This window comes from Cebidichthys violaceus, unplaced genomic scaffold (genome assembly GCF_023349555.1).
Source record: "Cebidichthys violaceus isolate CVI_PGR_0920_01 unplaced genomic scaffold, fCebVio1.0.p SCAF_12, whole genome shotgun sequence".
Classification (NCBI taxonomy): domain Eukaryota; kingdom Metazoa; phylum Chordata; class Actinopteri; order Perciformes; family Stichaeidae; genus Cebidichthys; species Cebidichthys violaceus.
The window spans coordinates 15957989-15980776 of NW_027176285.1; the positions used below are offsets into that span (position 1 = coordinate 15957989).

Below are 22788 nucleotides of genomic sequence, written 5' to 3' on the forward strand. Positions count from 1 at the left end.
CCGAGCTGATAACGTGGGATGAGATGTCTCAGCCCTTAAGGCGTGGAGGTGTAGACGTTATCGCTCTACCTCTGCTGTATGGAGTGGTTCCTGTGGTTCCTGCTAACCAGCCTCGGGTAACAACAGTGGTGATGATGGGGTCGATGTTCAACAATAATAAGAAAAAAAAAATCAATTTGTTACAGTCATCAAGCCTGGACACAAACGAGGGGCTCGGAACTGCAGACGGAAGACAACAAAATGCAAAAAAAACCATGATTTATTTAACACAGTTTGGTGTTTTGCCTTCTAATTTGCATGCACAACACTTCCGCATGTTAATTTAGAGCGGCCTGAAAACACTGGAGCGGTTTAACCTTCGCTGCCTGTGGATCTGCCCGTGCTTCAGAGGGCCATTGTCCATGTGTCTCTATTATCCTGCTGGTCACGGTTCCCCGCCTCTGCCCTCACTCATATGGGAGATATCTGTAGAATAATTCTACCTGTCTGTTCCTATCTCCTTCTCCCTCCTTCTCTCCCCCCTTCTTCCTCCCTCTCTCTCTCTCTCTCTCTCTCTCTCTCTCTCTCTCTCTCTCTCTCTCTCTCTCTCTCTCTCTCTCTCTCTCTCTCTGTGTGTGCATGACCTTTCTGCATTCCTCCCCAGTTGACCTTGGTGTCCTGTCAGCTCTTTCCTTCTCCCCACCTCACACTACTAGCTGGTCTTTACCGCCACCCCCGTTAACCACGCCGTGCCCCTCATTTCCACCCCCTACTGACTGCTTCTTCCCTCCGTGTCCCTTGGTTCCGCCCCCTGGATCACTTTTGCTCCCCTCTCTCCTCCCCTCTCCTCCCATTGCTGTCTCCCTCTTTGCTCTCTGCAGCTGTACATACTCTGCTTTTTAATTAGACCGACTCACTAGCTCCACCTCCGACTGCCTTCTACTCTCCGTCCCCCCCCCACCCCCCCCGTCCCCCCCCCACCCCCCTAGCCCTCCCACCCTCCCTTTGCATACAAGGATACAGGGGCTTGCATGGCGACACGGAGAGGAGGTCATGATGGAGAGACGCAGAGAGAAAGGGGGAGAGAGGAAAAAGGAACAAGACAGGGGGAACTGAGAGGAGCATCTGAGAGCATAACTGCCTGTTTGCTCACTCTTGTCTTCTTGCTCCCCCTCCTGTCCATTCACTTCCACTCACAGCACGAACGCTCAGACAGTGAGGTAGGCACAGCGGAGCTCAGCGCTCTGAGGGATGGATAAATAGGTTCCCACGTGAAAGGCATGCATCCACAGAAGAAGAGCAGAGTGAGATAGAGGAGGACACAACCAGAGAGGAAAGGAGAAAGAGGTGAGGAGGAGAGGAAAGGGAGACAAGAGAGAAGCAGATGGACTCTACACAGAGGAAAGGAAACGGTGCGAAGCTCACCGAGCAGCAGTGACAGAGAGGTGGGAATAAGAGCAAACGTGAACGCCAGAGGGATGGAAGAATGGGCTGAAGAGACGTGAAGGAATAGCAGAGAAGCGGAGCGAGAGAGAGACAACACAGAAGGGAATCAGGAAGAGAGAGAGAGACGTGGTATGTGTGACTCAGTTCTGTGTCCTGATGGGAGATAGTACAGCAATCTCCCCATCAGCCCTCTCTCAGCATCACCATAGAGATAACGGAGTGAGAAAGATCAGAGCTGAGGACAGATTTTAAAAAACGCACAAGTATCTGTTTTGTTTTTGTGCAGTTGACGTGGGCAACGAGCTCCTTTTTTACTTTCGGCTGTTTTTGCATTCTGCTGAATTGCAGAATGAAGAGAAAGGCAGTGTGCGTCCTTGCATGTGTGCACACACGTGCGGGCATACATTTTGTTTATGTGTTTGGCAGGTGTGTGTGTGTGTGTGTGTGTGTGTATGTGCACATATTTATTCTGACAATGGGGGTGTGTTTGTGTGCTCATATCGTGCCTGTGTGTGTGTGTGTGTGTGTGTGTGTGTGTGTGTGTGTGTGTGTGTGTGTGTGTGTGTGTGTGTGTGTGCGTGTGTGTGTAAAATCTAGTGAAAGGGGATCGTACGTGTGTGTTTGGATACTGGGATTTGCTTTACTGCAGGTGTGGGAGTTATTTTCCGAGATTGTGCAGCTTTATGAGAAGCTTTAAAGAGTGAGGAGCTTAGATTGGTCTGTCAGTGATGTAGCTTTGCAGATTCCAGCAGCGTGCTTTCATTGCATATTTGTCATGAGCAAGACTGTGAGTGTGTGTGTGTGTGTGTGTGTTTGTGTGTGCAGTGGGGGGGTGTACGCAGAAAGTTTGAGGAGGAGGCACTGAGCGAGGGAATTCCATTTGTATGGATCTGTGTGTGTGTGTGTGTGTGTGTGTGTGTGTGTGTGTGTGTGTGTCTTAGCAAGGTCCAATGCGTACTGTTCTGGCATTTAATTTTCACGTAATGTGCGACATTGTTGCTGCATCTCAATAACACGAGTGTGCTTCAACGTTTACATTTACTTTGCATTATCCGTCACGTTTCTCAATTAACTTAGCTCACAGCGAATCTTGTATTGACAAGCGTCATACTAATGCAATTGCACATGCACTGTCATGCATGCATGTGCACCATCAAATACACATGCATGCCCTCACCACGCACAGGTGCACACTGCGCACACACACACACACACACACACACGTACATTTGCAGTGTGAAGAAATGCTGTGCTGTTAATCCTGTCTGTTGTCACACAACTCTTCGCTCCTGTTCACTCACTCTTCTCTCCACCACGCTACGTTTCCCTTTTATCTCATCTCATCAGTGTGTGTTTTAAGGGGTCAGCAATCTCCATCTCCCAGCTTTCACTTGCCGACCATTTAATCCTTTTCTCACGTTGCTTATAAATCTGTCTTCTGTCACCGCCACTTAATTGTCTCTCTCTCTCTCTACCCAACAGAAGTTGATGTAGCCCTCTGTTAAACTTTTACTGTCTCCTGCTTTCGCCATGCTCGGTGAATCTGTCTGTCTGCTGGCCAGCTATTTTTTTCGTTGGACTGACAGCAGCTTGGCTTTATAGGTAACGCACTATGATGTACTCTTGGGACATTAGTTTGGACAGGGCCTTTGCAGCACGTCAGCCCAGCGGAGAGTAAACCCCCCCCCCCCCGGGGAGCGGACTGTGCCGTGTGTTCATGTAGCATGCTTCTGTGCACTGGACATGTCAATGTCCAGTGTCACTTGTTGTGTTTGGCTGCTGATTTCTCATGCAGAGACCTTTGGATTATTTCACCTCTGAATCCCTTGGAAGAGAGTCGGAGCATAAAAGAACTATCCAGCCAGAGAAACCAGACAATTAGGCTGCTGGAAGAAAACAATGTTTACCATGGCTGTCTTTCCCAGATAGCCAAACATCATCAAATTTGTTCACAGTTGGCTAAGTTTGCTTATCACAATCCATTGGCCTAGATTTAGGGATTTCATATTAGGCATAGGATTTTGGTCAAAAGAGGACAGATGGAACAAATCATTTCTGACTCTAAAAGTTTGAAGTGATCCGGCCACCCTGTAAGGAAACCGGAACGAGAAGGGTGGACCGCGCCGTCGTCTCAAGTGATGAGCTGGCCTGTGGCTTTGCACGCCGACGTTTGTGTGACGACGGTGCAAGCGGTGTTTAACCTTGACGTGTCGCTGCTTTCATGAAGATCACTAGAGGAGAGTGTTGAAATGACACAAACCTGCAAACACCAACGTAGTTAGAGAGTCTGACGAACAAAGATGCCAATGTTTTCACATTCAAACAGCTGTCGACACAACACTGACATATCATACATTTTTAAGTTCACGGCAAACTTACCAGCAAATTCTATCTTATTTACACATTCAGTTACATGGCAACATTATCATTTATTTAGAGTCGTGTTTGTGAATCCAACAGTCACTCTCTGTTTTTGTCTCTAATATCTGGCTTTTAGCTGCTAATGCTCCACCGTGTTGACCAGCTGGAAGCTTCACCTCACAGCACCTGCATGTTTCCTTTGACTCTCAGCCGTGGTGATTACCACTTGTAGGATAACTTCATTTTGACAAAAACAAAAAACACTGGAACCTTCCAAGCGCTCTGTGTGTAGATGCAGAATGCTGCAGCTAGTGCTGGGTGAAATATGGCTTGCCGTGACTGGCCTGACTGTAACTGGCCAAGCTGAATGGCAGAGCACAAACAATCCGGCATCTACGTCTCGCTGCCACAGTTCTGCTCAAGTGTCTGACAGGAATAACAATGGCTGTGTTGCCTCGGGTTTATAATGAATTAAAAATCGTAATTTAATTTGTGTTTGTTTGTGTAATTTAATTTGCTGTTAAGCATGATCAGGCTTAAGATTGCATCAGTCAGAGGCAGCTGCATCAGGGTATCAGCAATGAAGGAATTCATTTTGTCAAGAGCAGATCCCAGACTTACGTGCTGCTTTACTTTATTTTACTTTACTTTACTTATTTCGCTTATTTTCCAGATACAATTTTGTTAAAGCTACGCTGTGGTCGACTTCTGCCTCAGCAATGCTTATGAATGCATGTGGATCCGTTTACATACAAATCTTTGTGCCCACGGAGTCCTTTATGGCGCTTACATCTGCATTTTTTAATGTGCTTGCTGGTTTTATTGTACCAAATAAAACTAAACATCCCCCTGTTTGAGACATTGCTGTGCTGCACACAACGCCTGCCTAACAAAATGTTTGTGTGCAGGCAACTCTCAAGCAGTTGTTCCTGAATTTGAGATTTCGTTAGACGACAATGCAAACGGCACAAAGGCCCCTGCACTTCACATCTGTTCTGTGAGCCGACCGTGTGGTAAATTCCTCCGACAGAGTGCAGGTATAACTCTTACCCTTCCTTTTTACTCACAGGGCCAATAACTGATCATATAGCTTTTCTTAGTTCCTCTCCAGTTCCCCCTTAAATGCCCTGACACGCTGATGCTCCTGATTTACCACTTCACTGAACCCTAACCATGACATTTCCTCTGCTGCCAGGGGTTGTTCCCTCCTGCTTCCCCCTACCTCCGCCTGTCTGTCTCCCTCCTCCTCATTCAGAGTCCTACTCCTCTCAGTTTGCTATGTGTCTCGTAGCATCTCTAAATATAAGCGTGTCTACCTCCTCTCCTTCCTCTTCCTCTCTGTGCCTCCTTTTTACTCGGCCCTGTCTGACAAATTTAAGCGTGCCGAGACGATCCGATCTGACACGCCTTTACATAACAATTCAATCCACAGCACCTTCCACCTCCTCGGCACAGTGAGACCCAGAGGTGTGTGTTTGGCATGATGCAATCCTCAACATCCCTGAAAGAATCAGAATGTTATTATTATTAGATCTGCGCAACCAGACTCGTGGCGTCTTGTGTTTTGAATGCATCAGATATGTTTCTCAGAGTCAGCGCGGCTTAGCATAGGGAGATCAGATGTGACCTTACCACACACACACACATATACACATCATAAAACCACACACACACACACACACACACACACACACACACACACACACACACACACACGCACACACACACACACACACACACAGGCAGGCAAGAGGATAGAAGCCTATAGTCGCAGTAAAGCCTCCTCCGAGAGGTAGGCAGCGCGACGGCTGTGGTAAATCTTAAATAATAACCGAAAAAGAGTTATGACCCTTGCTGGCATTATGCCGTTGCACACCTTCCTCCTCCTGCCTGGTGATTTATCTCTTGTCTGCCAATAAAGCTCAACATGAAAATGTCACATGTGGTAAAGAGCTGGCCTCAGCCACAGGAGTGAGCCCGTGCAGCATTAGGAGGGGCTGGATTCATTAAAGTGTCGGCGTAAATTTTGATCCGAAGGTAGTTTGCAGTCCGAGAGGCGGGAACTGTGGCGAGGAGGGGATGTGGGGCAAGAAGAGGCAGCTGGGGGAGATTGCGGCGGAGGAAGGAGGAAAGATATGTGACATTGGTGGGGAAAAAAAAAAAAAAAAAGGAGATGGGCCAGAAGGAAGAAAGATAGAAAGAGGGCAGGATCAGGATGACACCCCATAGAATGAGTTAAGGTAATGGTCCTGCGAATGCTGGATGAAACTCAGAGGAAAATCTGTCAGGGTGAGTGTTTAAAGTAGAGTGCTTTTTACAAGAAATGGGTAGCAAGACTGACGGCCGGAATGAAATGGGATGCTTATAAAAAATAAAAAAAAAATAGGAGGACTGGAAATGTGATTTTATCCAAGAAGAAGATCTTCAAGGTCAAACAGAAAGTGTAGATCGACTACATGCTATAGATATACATCATCTTTTGTTTCTAAGCCTGTGCGGATCAGGATTCGGTCCCCCTTTAGTGTGCTATCTACCGTTTGGTCTTCTGTGTGAATCATCAGCCGCTCATCTGTATACACTGCGGTGATAAGAAAGTAAAATGAGAAGGAATCCCGTGGTTTGTTTCTATATCCATTAATATATCTGGGTGTGCACGGTAGATATTCCCCCCCCCCCCCCCAAGGCTCTGTCGGCTGTGACTTTAATCATAATTAATCGTAATAACCATGTTTTTAAAGGGGTTGACGGTGGGGGGGGGGGGGGGGGGGGGGGGGGGGGGCGCGGTTGTGACAAAGATCCTCCTCCTCCGAGCCGGGGAAAGAAAGGAAGAAAGAGGGAAAGAAAGAGAGGAAAACAGTGGACGTAAATAAAAGTGGCAGCCCCTCGGGTATCACGCTCCCTAAATATCCTGGGAGCTGTGAAGGAGTCACTAATTACCCCTCCCACAGAAGAGAGGGGAACAGAGCAACGGCCAGTCACACTCGCACACAGAATTAGCCCGGGCTTGTCAGTGTCAGAGGCTATCACGAGGAGATAACAAGGCACAGATCCATAGATCGTGTAAGGCAAACGACAGCATCACGCCCGACTGCCAGTTGCAGGCAGGAAGTGGAAGTGATATATATATATTTATATATACGTATCGAGGCCGTAGATCTTCAAAAACAGGCCGCAGAATCAGTGTGACGAGAACATACGACTAAATACAGCGAGGCAGACAGGCTGTCACACAGTGACCAGATGAATCAGAAAGGATGCCACCATGGCAGACCATCAAGGACTGATAACAGGGCCACAGACTGTTTAACATGGAGCAAAAGAAGAATCTGCAAGACACATGCATATGGGGAATAACAGTCACACACTGTGCGCCCATGAGCAGCAATAATAGAAAGACATTTGATATAAGGAAAGAGAATCGCAGATGAGAGGAATACCAACAGTGAAAGTATCCCCTTCAGCCAATGTGAATAGGCCTTAATTACAATCTCCTCTCACTTGTTTTTCATGGATAGCCCTCTAGTGCTGATGATATACCCTGTTTTCTTTTGCCACCTACATCCTTTCATTACTTTTTCTGAATTGATGTCTTCTTTTTTTCCATTCCGCGATGACCCCGCGCTCATGCATTTTTAAAATAGCTGCCTATCTAATATCTCCTTCATTATCCCGAGGAGCAAGCCCATCCCGTTTCAATGGAAACGCAATAATATGGAAACAATACAGACTCCTTTTATTCCTCTCTTTGTCTCTCTGCTCTTTTCAGGAATTCCACGCTGTCTTCAACCGTGAGAGAATGAGTCACTGAGGGAAGAGCTGCGAAAAAAGAAAAGAGTGATCGAATCAAAAGGAAAAGGAGGGAGTGGAAACAGATAGGCCATTATGTGGAGCTACGCCGGCCCGTCCCATACTTTGGTCATCCAATCTCCTGAGGGCCCAGGGGACAAAGCAAGTGGAGAAGGAGGGTCTGCCAATAAGACAAGCCAATGCGATGGACACAGGAAGGATGGACAGGCTGCAGTTTCTTCCTCCCTGCTTATTTGCCGGTAACCTGGCCAGCCTCATCAAGAGTCCGTCGCCCTGTAAAGTTAGAGAGAAATAAGAAGTGCACAAATTCAGAAGAAATGTGAGGGTGTGGACATTTCTCACATTCTCCTTTTAATGAGTGTTTGATGCTGCATACATTTATTTTTGTAAAAGGGTAAGATAAATGCTAACCCAAGGAGGTTAGCATTCATCACAGTGATCTTTACTTCATTTTTACTTGCTTTTATTAATATACACCTTGAACTGTGGATATGTAAACCCATCCTTTCTAGGGGACGATCTTCGTTGCGAAGGAAGTCCTTGGTGTGTAGATTTGAGATGACCTAAGCAGCTGCACACAAACCTATAAAACAATATATCTTATATGGTCTGTTCTGTGATGAAACTCAGTCCATCGGTTGTACAAATCGCTCACTGTTATAATGACTACAAAGCAAAGGGGGGGTCTCTCTCCCTGTTGAAGTACTGACACAACTAGGCCTTCACAACATCAAACTGCCTGCAGAGCCTGTGGATGTTGGGGGAGCGAGAGAGACAAGAGAAATGGTGAGCAAAGAGCCCAACCACTTGCTCACAGGCCAAACCAACGGCAAGAGCACCTTGGCGGACAAGTTGCCCGGGACAATGACCGTGCGCTCTGTGCTGCTCAATCGAGACTCCCCAGATATCGAGAGCCGCCTCAAGCGCCGCCGCAACCGCACCCACCAGGTCCGCTTCAAAGACCTGGAGGATGGCAGCAGCAGCAGTGGCAACAGTGGGACGGGAGAAAACAATAGCCATCAGAGGCCTGCCGCGGAGTGTGACAGCCCACATCCTCTACGCAAACACAGCAGCAGGTCTCCCAAGCCATGGACTGACAGGGATGGGCCACAGGCTCAGAGTCTACCTGGCCAGACCTCTGTGGTGGGGGCTGTGCGTGGGGACATGGCGAGTACTATAGAGGTGGTTGCTGCTTTCTTAGCCAGGGCCCCTCCTCATCCATTGACTCCGGGTCCTACGCGTCGATGCTGGGCACCACCACAGACTAACTCCTTGACCTTGCCAATGACACGCAGGCCCAGTACGAGCACCAGCACAGCCATCCAGACCTCCCCATGCCTGAAAAAGCCCCAGTCCCTCTCTTCCACCCATACACGTAGCCACAGCCTCGGGGACTCGGTGGGCATGGATGGGGATGACGAACATGACTCTCAAGATGAGTACCTTACGCACAACCATGTGTCGGTGTCTGGGTCCAAGGACCAGAATGGTCCTCCTGGGCCCGGGGATCGAGCTGTGGTGGAACGGAGGTCTAAAGCCTCCAGGACGGACATTAAATCAGCTGTTAGTGTGGTGAAAAACTCCAGGCACAGCTGTCCCCCTTCAGTGCTTCACAACACTGAGCCATTTCCCTGTTCCTCCGTATCCTGTCGGGATGGTTCCAAGCGTCAGGGCAGCAGCACTCCCTCAGTGGTCAGGAGGAGAAAGCGGCTTAACAGGACAACAAGTGATCCTGGAAAGGAAGTGCACTACTGCACCACTCCCACCCAAACTGAATGCCCCAGTCCATCCCCGTCGCCCTCAAACGCCAAACTCTGCACCACTCAAGTTCAAACAGAGAGCCCTTCCCCACCTCAAAATTCTAAGTATTGCACCGCCCAAAGTCAAACTGAGAGTCTACATAAATCTCCACCTTTGAGTGACAAACAATGCACAACTCAAACTCCAATCACCAACTCTGCTCCGACCCTACCTCCAAATGCTGAAAAGTGCACCACTCAAATACACACAGACTCGCCGTGTCAAGCTCCTCCAGATCATGAACCTTGCACTACCCAGACACAAGTGTGCAGCCCCTGTGCTTCCCCACCTCTGACAACGTCACCGAGCGCATTGCAAATTCAATTGGAGAGTCCTGTTTCCCCAACTGCGACTAAAGATCCTCCCACCACCCAAATAACTACTGTGCCTTACTGTACCTCTCCCCCACCTGCAAGTGCACCAACACAGACCCCTGAACGCTGCGCTAAACCACCTTGCTCCTCTCCAGCCAAGCCAGCTGGCATCACCCCACCTCCAGCCGTAGCGCTGTCCATTCCTTGCTCCACTTCTGCACCTACTGTCGCCCAACACCCTATCCCGTATTATACCGTTGTGTCGCCACCAACAACCCCCAGCACAATTGTTGTCTGCTCCAGTCCTTCCTCAACTGCACCGTCGTGCCCCATCCAAAACTGCACCTCCCCTATCTCGAGCATAGTGTCGTCAGCTCCCCTAACCTGTTCCACCCCTACCCCAACTGTTACCCCCAATATAACTCCTGTTGACCCCATCAGACATCCTACCGCTGCCCCAAGCGTAGCGCATGAACAACCACGCGGTGCACCAAACGCCGCACCATGTACATTTGTAACCCAAACTGCCCTGTCATGCACCTCCATATCATATTACTCTACCACGCATTCGGTTAGTGCGCATGCCCCTCACCCAAATTCTACTTCACCTTCTTATGCCACTCTCATACAAACTGTGTCTCATTGCAACATTCCATGTCAAGCTCTGCAAAATACCTCTTCTGCCAACACAGGCATAACCCCCTACTCCTCCCCAGTCCCCAAATTAAAATCTTGCACTTCTCCGCCTCCACTTGTGACAACATACGCGTCCACTCTTCCAAATGCACAAACGTGCGCGACACCAACTAAAGCCGTTCCTCTTTATTCTTCCACATTTCGTGCCGCACCACCATACACGCCCCCCTCTCAGGCGCCCAACAACGCTCAGGATAAGAGGGGGATTCGACTTCCACCTCCACCACCGCCACCTCCACCTTACACACCACGCAAAAAGGGAGGTGATCCACCAGGTCCTGCAATCCGAACACCCATGCTCAGGGCAGACGGCAAGGCCGGCAAGAGAGATAAAGACGGGGAGAAGGAGAAAAAGGAAGATATCAAATGTACGGACTCACCCAAGCTCTGTGAGAGAGCCAGCTCTCTGAAGCACAGAGCTCAAACGCCGCCAGTTGCTGTGATGAAGGGAGAGAAGCAGTCCTCCTCCTCTCCTGCCAAGGCCTGTTTTAAGTCCAGCTGTCTCAGCTCAGCCCAGGCTCAGCTTGGGGCGCTACACAAAATGCTCTGCTCAGGACCCAACGCCAGGCCCAACACCCCCAACAGTCAATACCCTCCAAACCAGCAGAGTTGCTCTGGAGCCAGGGGCTGCTCTGCTTCTGGGGAGCGGCCCACAGCTGGGCCCCTGACTGCCACCCAGGCTGACACACTAAGACAGGTCCAGGAAATTCTGGGAGGGTTGGTGTCTGGCGCCAGGTGTAAACTGGACCCAGCCAGGGTGACGGAAAAGCTCCTGGGTCCCAACGGACCCCTGCATGATATTCGTCACCTGCAGACTCAGCTCCACAGCCTGGAGGGGGTCCTGGAGACCAGCCAGAACACCATCAAGGTCCTGCTGGATGTCATTCAAGACCTTGAGAAGAAGGAAGCCGAAAGAGACGGGTGAGGCAATATTTCATTTTGGTCTGCTGTTTACATCGTAGGAATTAAAAAGGAAATGTCTGCACACTGACTCCATACCACAAATCTGTTTTAATCAACAGTGTTTTTAACTCAATCAGACCTTCGTCAAGTCGTAATACATCCCACACTACACAATAACATGCTTCAGGTTCTACTATAAGATCGTAAACCACTGGCGTTAGCAGCTCTGAAGGCTTTTCACTCTTGCATTTAATTAGACCTCGGCTGACCTTTGGCCACATTTAGATGGACTTCATCCAACCCATCGACATGGTGGAGGCGCCAAGAGTGCAATGTGTGCAGAGAGTGTTGCAGCGTGACTTAAGCCATCAAATACGTGCTTGTGCATGTTCATGGTAATGCAATTTTACCATAATTAAAGATAAATAACTGCCTCTGTGAATCCCATCTCATAGTATTTTAATATGCTGTTCAGTATTTTTGTTTAGTCTTCAAATGTTAGGGATCTAGAACTCAAACAGGCCATCCTGGTCTCACCAGTACATTTTGTACATGTCAAAGGTTAAAAACTTCAGAATTTCACATCATGGGGTAGACGACCCAGGATCAAAGTATTGTTTTGTTTTTTTTGCAATTCATGTCCAAGGTGCTGTTCAAAGGTAGCGTTAACTGCACTGTGAAATGTTGCACAGCCCAAAGGTTTTGAAAGGGGTTCGTCTGGGTTTCAATGTTGTGTGAAGGCCCTGGGCCAAGAGAGAAGCGTCCCACATTTGATGTTGTAAATGTGAAGTGACTGCAAGCCGTGGGCTAACGGAGCCGTAAACCCGGGGCTAACGGGGCTCTCAGCTCGGGGCCGAGTCAAATGTAGTGTGAGAAGCCATATGGTAGTCTTTGGCTAACTTTAACATTCAGCTTTCTGTTAACCCTTATTATTGTTATTATTATTAGCCACATTATTTTCAGATTAATACTAAACTTTTCTAGTGACAATAAGATTTACTGTCACTTTTGAAAGAAGAAAATGCAATCATCCTTCTACGGATGAAAAGAGGAATTCATAAGCAGTAAAACACACCCTTGCTTGACTCAACACACACACACACACACACACACACACACACACACACACACACACACACGCGGTAGCTTTTAGCAGGCTAATGCTAGCTGTTGTTAGATATTTGTGTCTAACTGACATCACTGGATTTCACTGACTTTATGACTCGTCTCTACTTCTACCATTGTTTTGGAATGTCACAGAAAACTGATACATTTAAGTCCAATATTATAATATATAACCAAACTCCTGAGGGAAATATATCGGTCTCTTTAGCTGCTAAATGTCATTGGCCTTTTCATTGATGGATGACATACAAACAAACAGACAGACAGACAGACTGATAGAAGGATGGATGGATGGATGGATGGATGGATAGAACTAGAAAACAGGGAAGGAGAGAAGAACAAACAGTGGGACTACCTTCATTATGAGTGCCTGGTGTTTTGGAGACCTGGAAAGTAAATGTCAGCATGTAGCCTAAGTGCCTGCTGTTTTATTCCCAGACAGTTAATTTCTCATGTGAGAATCCAGTTCTCTCCACACAAAAACACAAGAGAGGCAGACATTATGATGTGATCATAGCTTTGCACTAAAAGATGCATTCTTTCTCCTGGAGTGGAGTAGACCAGTGGGCTGTTGTAGGCAGAATATCCTCATCCCAGCAGTGATAACCTATACAGCTATATTTCATGTGCTGTGAATATTACAGAGATGGTCGTCGTTTCCTAAGCTTCGCTGGGATGCGACTCCTCTATTTATAGCCAATCCCAGCTTTGTAAGCGTTGTAAATGCTTTGGCAACATGCGGACTGAACACAATGTAAATTTGGTAAGAATGAGAAGTGTGTAAAACAGCAGGGCAATAGAACGGAGAAACAGAAACACCAAGACAGGGGAGCGTCCGTACTTCTCTTTATGATGTCTCATGCCAGTCATGCAACTCTCGATTTCAATGTCGGCTCCTGATCTGCTGAGGAATTCATGTCATGTCAGACTACGGGGAGCACTTTGGTCTCTCAGTTGCACCCATTTCGCAGCAGCTCTTTCCTCATGCATGCATGCATGCAGCAGGCAGGGAGAGATGGGAATCGGCATTTGGCTGTCATCGTGTTGGTGGTTTCAGACGCGCTGTGCCTCTTGAGTAAACCCTTTACCGTTCTCATCAAGTCTTTAATTAATCTGCTTCCGACATTGTAAGCTGCTTAGTAATTTCTCCCGCCTTATCGCACCAAAATAGTACATGATGTGGGGACGAGAGAACTCTTGGATATCAAGATCGACGCGGATGGATGTGTGTCTATGGATCTCTGAGCAGCCTAATCCAAAACACACTCCTTACACTGATGCCAACACTTTGCAGACATTTTAACCTCCGGTCTCATGAAGTGACATTTCTTGTGTGTTCCGGTATAAGAATTCAGTGATGGGGGCTAAGTCTAATGCATGCAGACTTGACTTTTACCTCATAAGCATTGTTTTATGCCTGGAGTGATTCAGTGACTCATGGTTTACGTAACAGCCTGAGCCGGTTGGAAGGGGTATTGTTCATTAAAAAATGATCAGGGGTGATTTCAGAGAGGATCAGATTGGGTGTATTTGCAGAGATGTGTTCGCCAGAAATGTGGTTCAAAAAGAAGGGTAATGATGACCTGAACATGTTTTTGTGGGCTCACACAAGCACACACACGCAAAACATCTGTTTTTTTACCCCTGATATGTCATCTATGTGCTTTTCAACAGAAGACATTCATATAGGACCGGACAGGACATTGAGAACTGTGGGACCTGTAGGGACTGCGCCTGCATCATCTACAGGTATGTGGATGGATGCGTCCTCTTGTGAGTGAGAATTTCGGCATATTTATCGCTTGTTTTACATGCGAGCACCGAGAGCGCAGTGCGTGTCTCGGCGCTCAGTTATCTGCATCACGCTGTCATTTCCAATCACGTCAGTTTTTGGGATTTTCAGTTTTGTGGCTCGGCGGGATCGTCGTTCTGCTCTGTGTGACAGAACGGCCCGGGTACGGCACTTTGAGTACGGCCACTCATCGCAACCATAACGCCACTGCAGGTTTGATCACTTAACACAGTTATTATTTATTAAGACTCATCACACGCATACGCTCTCTCCGATTTAATGAGGTGAATATCAACACAGATCGTGCACCGGTGTGCCCACTTGGTTTCCTCCCTCCTCCTCTGCTCTTTTCTTTTTTCTCCTCTCCTTATCTCTCTTTTACACACACAGATGCACACAGTGTCAAATACACACACACACACACACACACACACACACACACACACACACACACACACACACACACACACACAGTTACTGCGTAATCATTCCGCTCCAAAATTTGAATTGAAATCAATCAATTAACAAACAGGATTTCACACTTTACAGGAGGGTGAAGAAAGGCAAAAAGAAAAGTGTGGATTGCTATGAAATTGAAATCCCTGTCTCTCGGTTGTAAATGTCAAAATTGCAAGAAGAAGAAGAAGAAGAAGAAGAAGAAGAAGAAGAAGAAGAAGAAGAAGAAGAAGAAGAAGAAGAAGAAGAAGAAGAAGAAGAAGAAGAAGAAGAAGAAGGGGTTATTGGCAGAAGAAGCAAATCTTGCAGAGGGAGAGGAGGGATGACATTCGTTGTGCTATCGCCCATATACAGAAATATCATTTTACTATCTCCAGACTCGTCGTGTCCACGCAAGGCAATTTCGCAAGTTTTCCGCGTGTTTTAATTCTGCCAAGAACATACCTGTTTTCTTCAGTCTGACGGATGTATTGTTCAATGCCACGTCTGTACACACCGTCAACCCGAGAGGCAACGTTCATTGTTTTCAACATGCGATGCAGAACAGATGCAGGTGAAGTGCTAAATCGCACTGATGCACACGATGCATCCCTACTGTTGTAATGTTAACGTAAGTACAGTATCAATGCCTCTTTAGCTAGCTGGACGTCTGCACCCTTGCACCATTGAAATCAATCATATAGCTTCTTTTTTACAACAGCGCCCTCTGGTGGAGCAATCTCATATTACATAAATATTATATATGAATACACGTGCGTATTATAATTATTATATCGATCTGCGTTTTTCTGCATCAACCCGTTTAACGTACAAATCTTACGACAACTTTCTCAATATTTGCAAAGTGACTTGCTTTGGTAAGTGACAACGGGACAGGGAGGCAGCCATTTTGAATTTGGTAAACAAGGACTCTCCACTTCCTGCGTCACTCTGATTATCCTCTAGGGGGCAGTTAAGTGCCGAGTTGTGCGCCATGTTTTGGCAGGTAATTCTTGATCTCGTTGTCTCAGAAACAAATGTTCTAGGATCACGGCTTTACTCTGATTATTAAAACTCTCATGTCAACCCCTTGCAGGGGTTATATCATATTATGTCATAAATCTGAGGCAGCATAACCCAATTAATGGAGCAAGATTCATCATCAGTCTTTTTAATTGTGGATCGGAGCTGTGAACGCGTATACACCCAAGACTGATTGCTCTCAGTGATTTGATTGTGCATGCTCACCTCACTCATGTATTATTTATAATTCTGTAGTGCTAATAGGGTGTTTCCTGTAGCTACAGCACAACCTCGACATTAACCTGATTGTCAAACAAATTATATTATTGCTGTAGTTTAAATTACTGTACGGCACATAAATGATTCAGTGTAATCTGGTTATTTTCAGTCATTTATTTCTAGTGTGTGTGCAAACCTCCTCAATCAAAATACAGAGGCAGAGAAGAAAGACAGTGGGGGGGGGGGGGATCTGTGAGAAAAGATGAGACAAATGGAAGAAAAGAGAGAGCAGATGGAGAAGAAGCCCATAAAGAAAGGGATTCATTGGGAAACTAAACACAGCTTCATCTTGAACGGTATAACAGTGAGGGCCACTGCTCAGGAATGTCTGCATCAAGCAGCGATCGTTGATGAGGGAGCAACATGAGGAAGTGAAATATTACGATTAATACATCGCTTCTCAGTCGACATCCCAAGCCACTGTTTGTATGGTCGGATGAGGACGTATCGCTCAATCCGGCGCTCCAGTCGACATGCTTCTTTCACGTGTGACAAGAGGATTTTCCTCCTTTTTAATTTTCCTTTCTTTGAGGCTCAATTTGAGCCGAGTCTGAAAGAGAATATGGCAGCAATAGAGAAGGTGGTGTTGGAGGGAAGAGACAGATAAAGTGAAGCCCGGAACGCAGTGAGTGATGGAAAAGCCATGAAATCTGACAGGACAGATTCCATCAATTAAAAAAAGCTCTTGAAGAAGTCTTAGTCCTCCAAAGAAAAGCACAGCTCAGCACATCACATGACAGTATCAATCTAGATGAAAAGCCCAGACAGCAATATATATATATATAAAACATATTCATGCAAGAATATCTGTCCTCGCCCAATAAGCCACAGAAATACTTGACCCGAGTAAATCTAATGTCACACAACTGTATTTTAAAGCTGCTATAATCAATGTTTTCATATTAACAACAGATCAAGCGTGTAATGTGAACGAAGTCGCTCACACAGCTGTGATGAACCCACAGATATTATCACCTGACTCTGCAGTTCCCCTCCTCAGCTCTGCAGAATCTTTCAGCATCTTTCAGCTCATTTTGGTTTTGTTGCCCAGAACCAACAACTGTTTAAATGTACTCGGTGCTCTCGTCCTCGTTCTTTGTGATAATAGTTGTAAACTTCATCAGGGTTTCAGAGCTTTTATTTAGATCAGGCAGACCAGGCAATTTCTAGCAACCTCCAATATGCTGCGTATATATATATATACATACCGGAGGAGGACTCGGCGGGTCGGAAGTAGTCCCCTAGATAAGTACTCTGTATATTTATGTGACATCCACAGATACAGATGGTAAAGCCACGGCACACCTGCTGCCAATCACCAGAACTACAGACACACCAAACAGAGTTGAGTGTGCAACAAATGAAGAGACAGATGTCTTCCTCATGAGTTGGTGGAGACCAAAACAGAGCTAAAAGGAAAGTCAAAATTAGACTTCCATTCATCTAGTGACCACAGAACACCACTCTGAAGGAATGCTGAATGTCTGTACGCACAGCTTTGTTCCATATTTACTTCTTCATGTGTTTATAGCTTATTGTGCTGGACAAATAACCCACGTAAAATGCAGTTTTAAATTCTAGTAGAAATATAAGCATGAAAGTTTGGGCAATTTTGCACAAAATTGCACACAATACACAGAGAATATTTGCACTGGTTGTAAAGAAATGCATTAAAAAACGTGCAGTTTGAACGTGTGCTAGCATTGTAGCTTTAATTAAGTGAATAAGCACAAATGTATGCAGTGTATGATAATATCATTACTTTTGTTTGTTTGTTTGTTTCGGAGAAAATCCAAAGGGTTTCTTTAAAGTTGATAAACGGCAGGAAATGGTGAACATTTCTTTAAGAAATACAGACGAGTAAGAGTCTAACAAAGACAACAATATGTTAAGAACAAAGCTACTTGGATACATGTGTGTGTGTTGGTGTGTTTGCACACACAGCTTTGTTTTCAGGACATCTTTTAGGGCAAAGCTTACGTAAAAATGCTAATGACACTTTAAGCATACAAATGTAGATACTAGTGACTACAGCCTGTGACATTTTGAACATTTTGTACCCGACCAAGACGTCTAAACGTACGCTTCATTTGTTCTGGTTTTTTTAAGGATCTCACATTACATGAAGAATAATGCATGATGTAGCTGATGTTATTTATCCAGCATTAATACGTGAATCTGAGTGTGTGTGTGTGTGTGTGTGTGTGTGTGTGTGTGTGGCCCTACAGGACTGTTAATTAGTGGGTGGAGTTGTGTTATTCTTTTTGCTAATGGCGAATGTGCCGTGTGGAACAAAGTAGGGAGGTCTAACAAGGAACTGTTGTGCTTAATCCCAGAGGAGTGTGCGGAGACGGCAGCCTAATCAGATCTGTGCTCCGCTGCTTTATCTCTGCTGCTGCTCTGTCTATTGCTCCATCACGCGTTCCGCTGGAGGAACTCGATGGGCTGCTACTCTGAGATGGATTAATGACTCCCCCAACCCCCTTTTTCGGCTAAACTATGAGTGCACAGTTTTTTTTTTCCAAACACAATCCGTCATCGCCTTCGTTGAACAGCAGATAATTGAGAGAGGGCTTGCTGAGGAAGCGTTCCCGCTCTTGCTTCCCTGCTGTTATCTGTGGGGATGCCACTCATGTTTGTTTGATATCTGTGCTGTGGCCTCGTTTCACAGTCACATTGTTTTCTCTCCATTCCTCTCATTCACAGTCTGCGGTGACTCTTTTAAGCATCTTATTTGTCAATGAATGCCTCTTCGCATCAGTGATATGCATATGAATGCCAGGCGCGATGGGGATGGGGGTGGTGCTGGTGCTGGTGCTGGGGTGGAGGATTCCTCTGCTGAGTCTCCAAGACGCGTGGGACGAAGGCCGCAGACCGATCCATCGGGAGGGCTCGAGAGGAACATTTTGTGACAGCGCCCACAGAAACAACTCGTCACTCGCCATTCTCACCGCACACCCATCATGAATCAGCGCTTCCTGACACACATCTCCGCTGACGCAACATCGCATGATGGGACCTGATACTCGCACGCTGTCCTTCGATTGCGTTAAAGCAGAGAGCGAGTTGGTGGAGCATAAGAGACTCTGGGCACGGGGAGGGAGATTGGGATGACTCTTCATGCATCTCCATATCTCCAACTTTTTTTTTTTTTTTTAACAAATGCCTAACTCCAGTGTGCGGTGAAATATTCATCCACATTAAAAATGAATCACAGTGGCTTTAAAAGGTTTAAAAAAGTAATAATAGTGTGAGAGGAGACCTGGAGACATCACGCCGTTGGCTCTGTGTGGGTGCAGGATGGCTGCCAGGCACGTTTTCCTGATGCATCCCCATGATAGACCGGCGACGCATGCCTCGCATGCTTAATTAAACAGGCAGCGTAATGCAACCCGGTACGTTTCCGGGGGAATTAAATGATCGCGTCGGGAGAAAAAAACAATTCTAAACGACGCGTGGGGAAATAACATGCAGCTGTTTGTGCATCTGAGTCAAGAAAATGTGGAGGAGTCGCACTCTAAAGTGGATAATCTAGTAAGAACAATGCATAGTGTCTTGCTGTCACTCAAGTGAGCGGTAAGAGCTGTGGGCTGTGGTGCATGGAGCCCTCGTTCACACTGCTCCTGCCCTCCATAATGTGCTCTGTACTTCCCCGTCTCCAGAGTGCTACTCCTCAGCTTGGGCTCACTTTTCCTTTCACTGCCTTTGATTCACTTTCTCATGTGGCCCAGAAGGGCATACCAGTCCAATTCAAATACTTTCCACATGGTCCCAACACTGGCCCATAGCTACTGACAGCTCCTCATTGTCCTGGTTTTATCCAGAGGAATACGGTACTTTACAGACATCAGAAAGAAGGAGCCTTTTCCAGTAGATTGCTTGTGTCACTTCCTCCGCTCTCTCTCTTTCTCTCTCTCTCTCTCTCTCCCCCCTCTTTTCTCCGTTTTTCTCCGCTTTGAATATAAATACATTTCACACCTAAATGGGGATGCGGAGAAAGTGGTGCAAAATCACAGCCCGGGATTGGGTGTAGGAGCAGCGAGGAAAGAGGGGTTAGGGGAGCGACAGAGAGGAGGTGAGGAGGAAAGATTGCCCGGGCGGCTGCCTACAGCTTCGCTTCCCCCTCCACAGCCAAACGAAGCAGAACCCGAGGCGTTTCTGTGAGGTTTATTCAGGGAACAACAGCATCTACACTGTACCACGCACTGTGCAAATGAGCAGAAAAAAAAAAAATCAAATGATTATTAAAATCTGTGCCTCGGTGTTTGAACATTTAGCTGAGCACCTCTGAAAACCAGTGATGTGTGAGCAAAATTACAGATGAACTTCTTATTCACGGTCACGAGGATATTTCTGAACCTGTATCCAGCTTCCAGGCATTCATTAAACATTGACAAGTCTCTGCCATTATCATAACAGGCAGTGGAAATACCTGAGTGAATAGAATATGAAACATATTCCCAGGAAAATGCAGAGATTTAGAGGAAGGAGGAGAGGGAGAGCGCATCGGTTCTTGAAGAAAGCAAACGAGACGCAGAACAGAATATAGAACAGTGACAGAAAACAACTCTGTGTGTGTGTGTGTGTGTGTGTGTGTGTGTGTGTGTGTGTGTGTGTGTGTGTGTGTGTGTGTGTATGCGCACGAGTGTTTGTGTAAAAGACAATGAAGACATAATATTAAAAAGCAACTTCAAAAAAATATATTTGGTTGCCCTGTATCCGTATAAATAATGTGCGTCCATCGTGTCTGACGTAGATACCCACGGTGTGGTGGATGTGCAAGCCTGACTCCTCCAATTAATGTTGGCCTTTTTGTCACCCACAACCACCACCTTCCTCTACCTTTAAAGGGTCCATATCCATAGTTCTATATTAAAGATGCATCCAACGACAGACTGAATTCCCAATCACGTTTTTTGGAGGAAATAGCTTCGCTTCCTGGATTACGTTCCCCTGCGACGTTTCTTCAAAAGCACGAATCACCGCATGGTTCGGTGGGAGCTTGTCGGGGGTGTTGGGCGGTGGTGGGCGTACAAAGTGCAGGACTTTGAAACTGGAGACCAGGATCCACATCCTCAGGGCCTGTGTCCACCAAAGCAATTATCCCCAGCTGATAACGCCGGGGGCTGTTCTGAAAGCGTTTTTCAGCTGACCCCCTTTAGATGTGTCTGGTTGCTATGATACAGAATATGCGAGTCAAAATGTTGACTCAAGGTAAGAGTGCTGGAGCAAGTATGGAGAGAGGACAGACGCGCCTTTTTGAATTTTGAATTCCCCGCCGTTGTTGTTGTTGTTGTTGTTGTTAAGTTCAGCACTTGTAGCTACATCTAGAATGTGACAGTTGGTCTTTGATCCGACGGCTAGATACAAAGTGACGAGCTCAGAATTCAACCAAAGTTGAACCTTTTCTAACTCGTGCAGAAGAGACCCTCAGCGCCTCGTCACGCTGCTGGTGTTGGCAGCGTGAATACACAAAAATATGCCATTCTCAGGAACAAACACGTAGTCCTGCGTGTGTTAAGTCGGCAGACGTACATGAAGTATTACATGGAGCGACTCATTGTAAGGTACTCGGTAACGAGTGTAACATGAACTCAGGACTTTAACCCAGGAGACGGAGGTTCATGTCATGTGAAACCAAAAGTAAACATTTACTTTACGTTGTTTCACTTGTTACATAAAGTTATGATGTTGTTTATTTACGGTTCTTACGGTTGATACATTCTTTGTTTGTGCGGAAATTGTGTCGCGAGAGCGGTGTAAATATTTATGACTTTTAGAACCAAATGTAATGTTGGTTGCTTGTTTCCTTCAGAACATACTTGCTGGAGCAAATTAGTTGTACCTGATTGTAATTCCTAGGAGACATGGTTATGTTTCCTGTAAATCCCTGACGTGGGAAAGGAGGACCATAAATAGAGGCATAAAGTAACATTTAAAGAAATAAAGAAGCACCTTATATAGAGGTATAACGTACCATATATAGCAGTTTAAAGTACTATTATACAGATTTAAAAGTACCATATAAATAAAGGTATAAAGTACCTTATATAGAGGTATAACGTACCATATATAGAGGTGTAAAGTACCGTATATAGAAGTATAAAATACCATAAATAGAGGCAGTTAAAAAATATCAGGCAATATTATCAATTGAAAATGATTATGAACTTTCTAAAACAAATGCATTCAAAATATTGTGGAGTGTTTGTGCTTCAAAGAAAGACAATAAAGTGTTTCAATCTTAGACACCAAATAATCCACAACACCAAGTCAATAATGCACTTCTTGAACCCCGGGGTTAAGTCAGGATGATCTGCAGACTGCAGGACCCGGCTTTGCTATTCTCTGATATTTCAAATCACCAGGTTGTCCATATCTGACAGGAGATTGATCTGAACACGAACAGATTTCCTCCTCGCTGTGTGTCTTAAACCAAAAATAGAGAGAGAGAGAAACGGAGAGAGACGGAGAGAAATGGAAACCGATTGAAAGACAACAAGAGAGGAAAGTAAGAGCCGGTGTGTTTTCAGTTAAACTGGATATGAGAGGTTTTCCTTTCTCAAAAGAAAGATTTGTCAGATTCTTGACTCTGACCTTTTGCTAACAACCCTGTCAGAGCTTTCAGCCCTATGTGTGTGTGTATGTGTGTATATGTGTGTGTATGTGTGTGTGTGTGTGTATGTGTGTGTGTGTGTGTGTGTGTGTGTGTATATGTGTGTGTATGTGTGTGCGCGTGCACGCACATGCGCACCGCTTCCCCCCGTGGATGATAATGGATAAGTGGTGTGTGTGAAATGTGTAAAGGGCAGGGCAGGCAGTTCTTCT

The 22788-nt window shown here is 46.1% G+C and overlaps 1 protein-coding gene across 2 annotated transcripts in view; it reads left to right on the forward strand.

The window, feature by feature from the left end:
• The first annotated feature begins 1041 nt into the window (after nt 1-1041).
• Nucleotides 1042-22788, forward strand: part of LOC137869357 (uncharacterized) — a 31329-nt gene continuing 9582 nt past the window's right edge. Inside the window, exons 1-3 of one of the 2 annotated variants that reach the window (XM_068706734.1) lie at nt 1042-1554; nt 7553-11324; nt 14106-14180. In XM_068706734.1, coding sequence (XP_068562835.1) covers nt 8377-11324; nt 14106-14180 — 3023 coding nt within the window. In that variant the 5' untranslated portion in view covers nt 1042-1554; nt 7553-8376. The remainder of the gene's footprint in view (nt 1555-7552; nt 11325-14105; nt 14181-22788) is intronic. The other variant, XM_068706735.1, reaches the window with a different exon arrangement.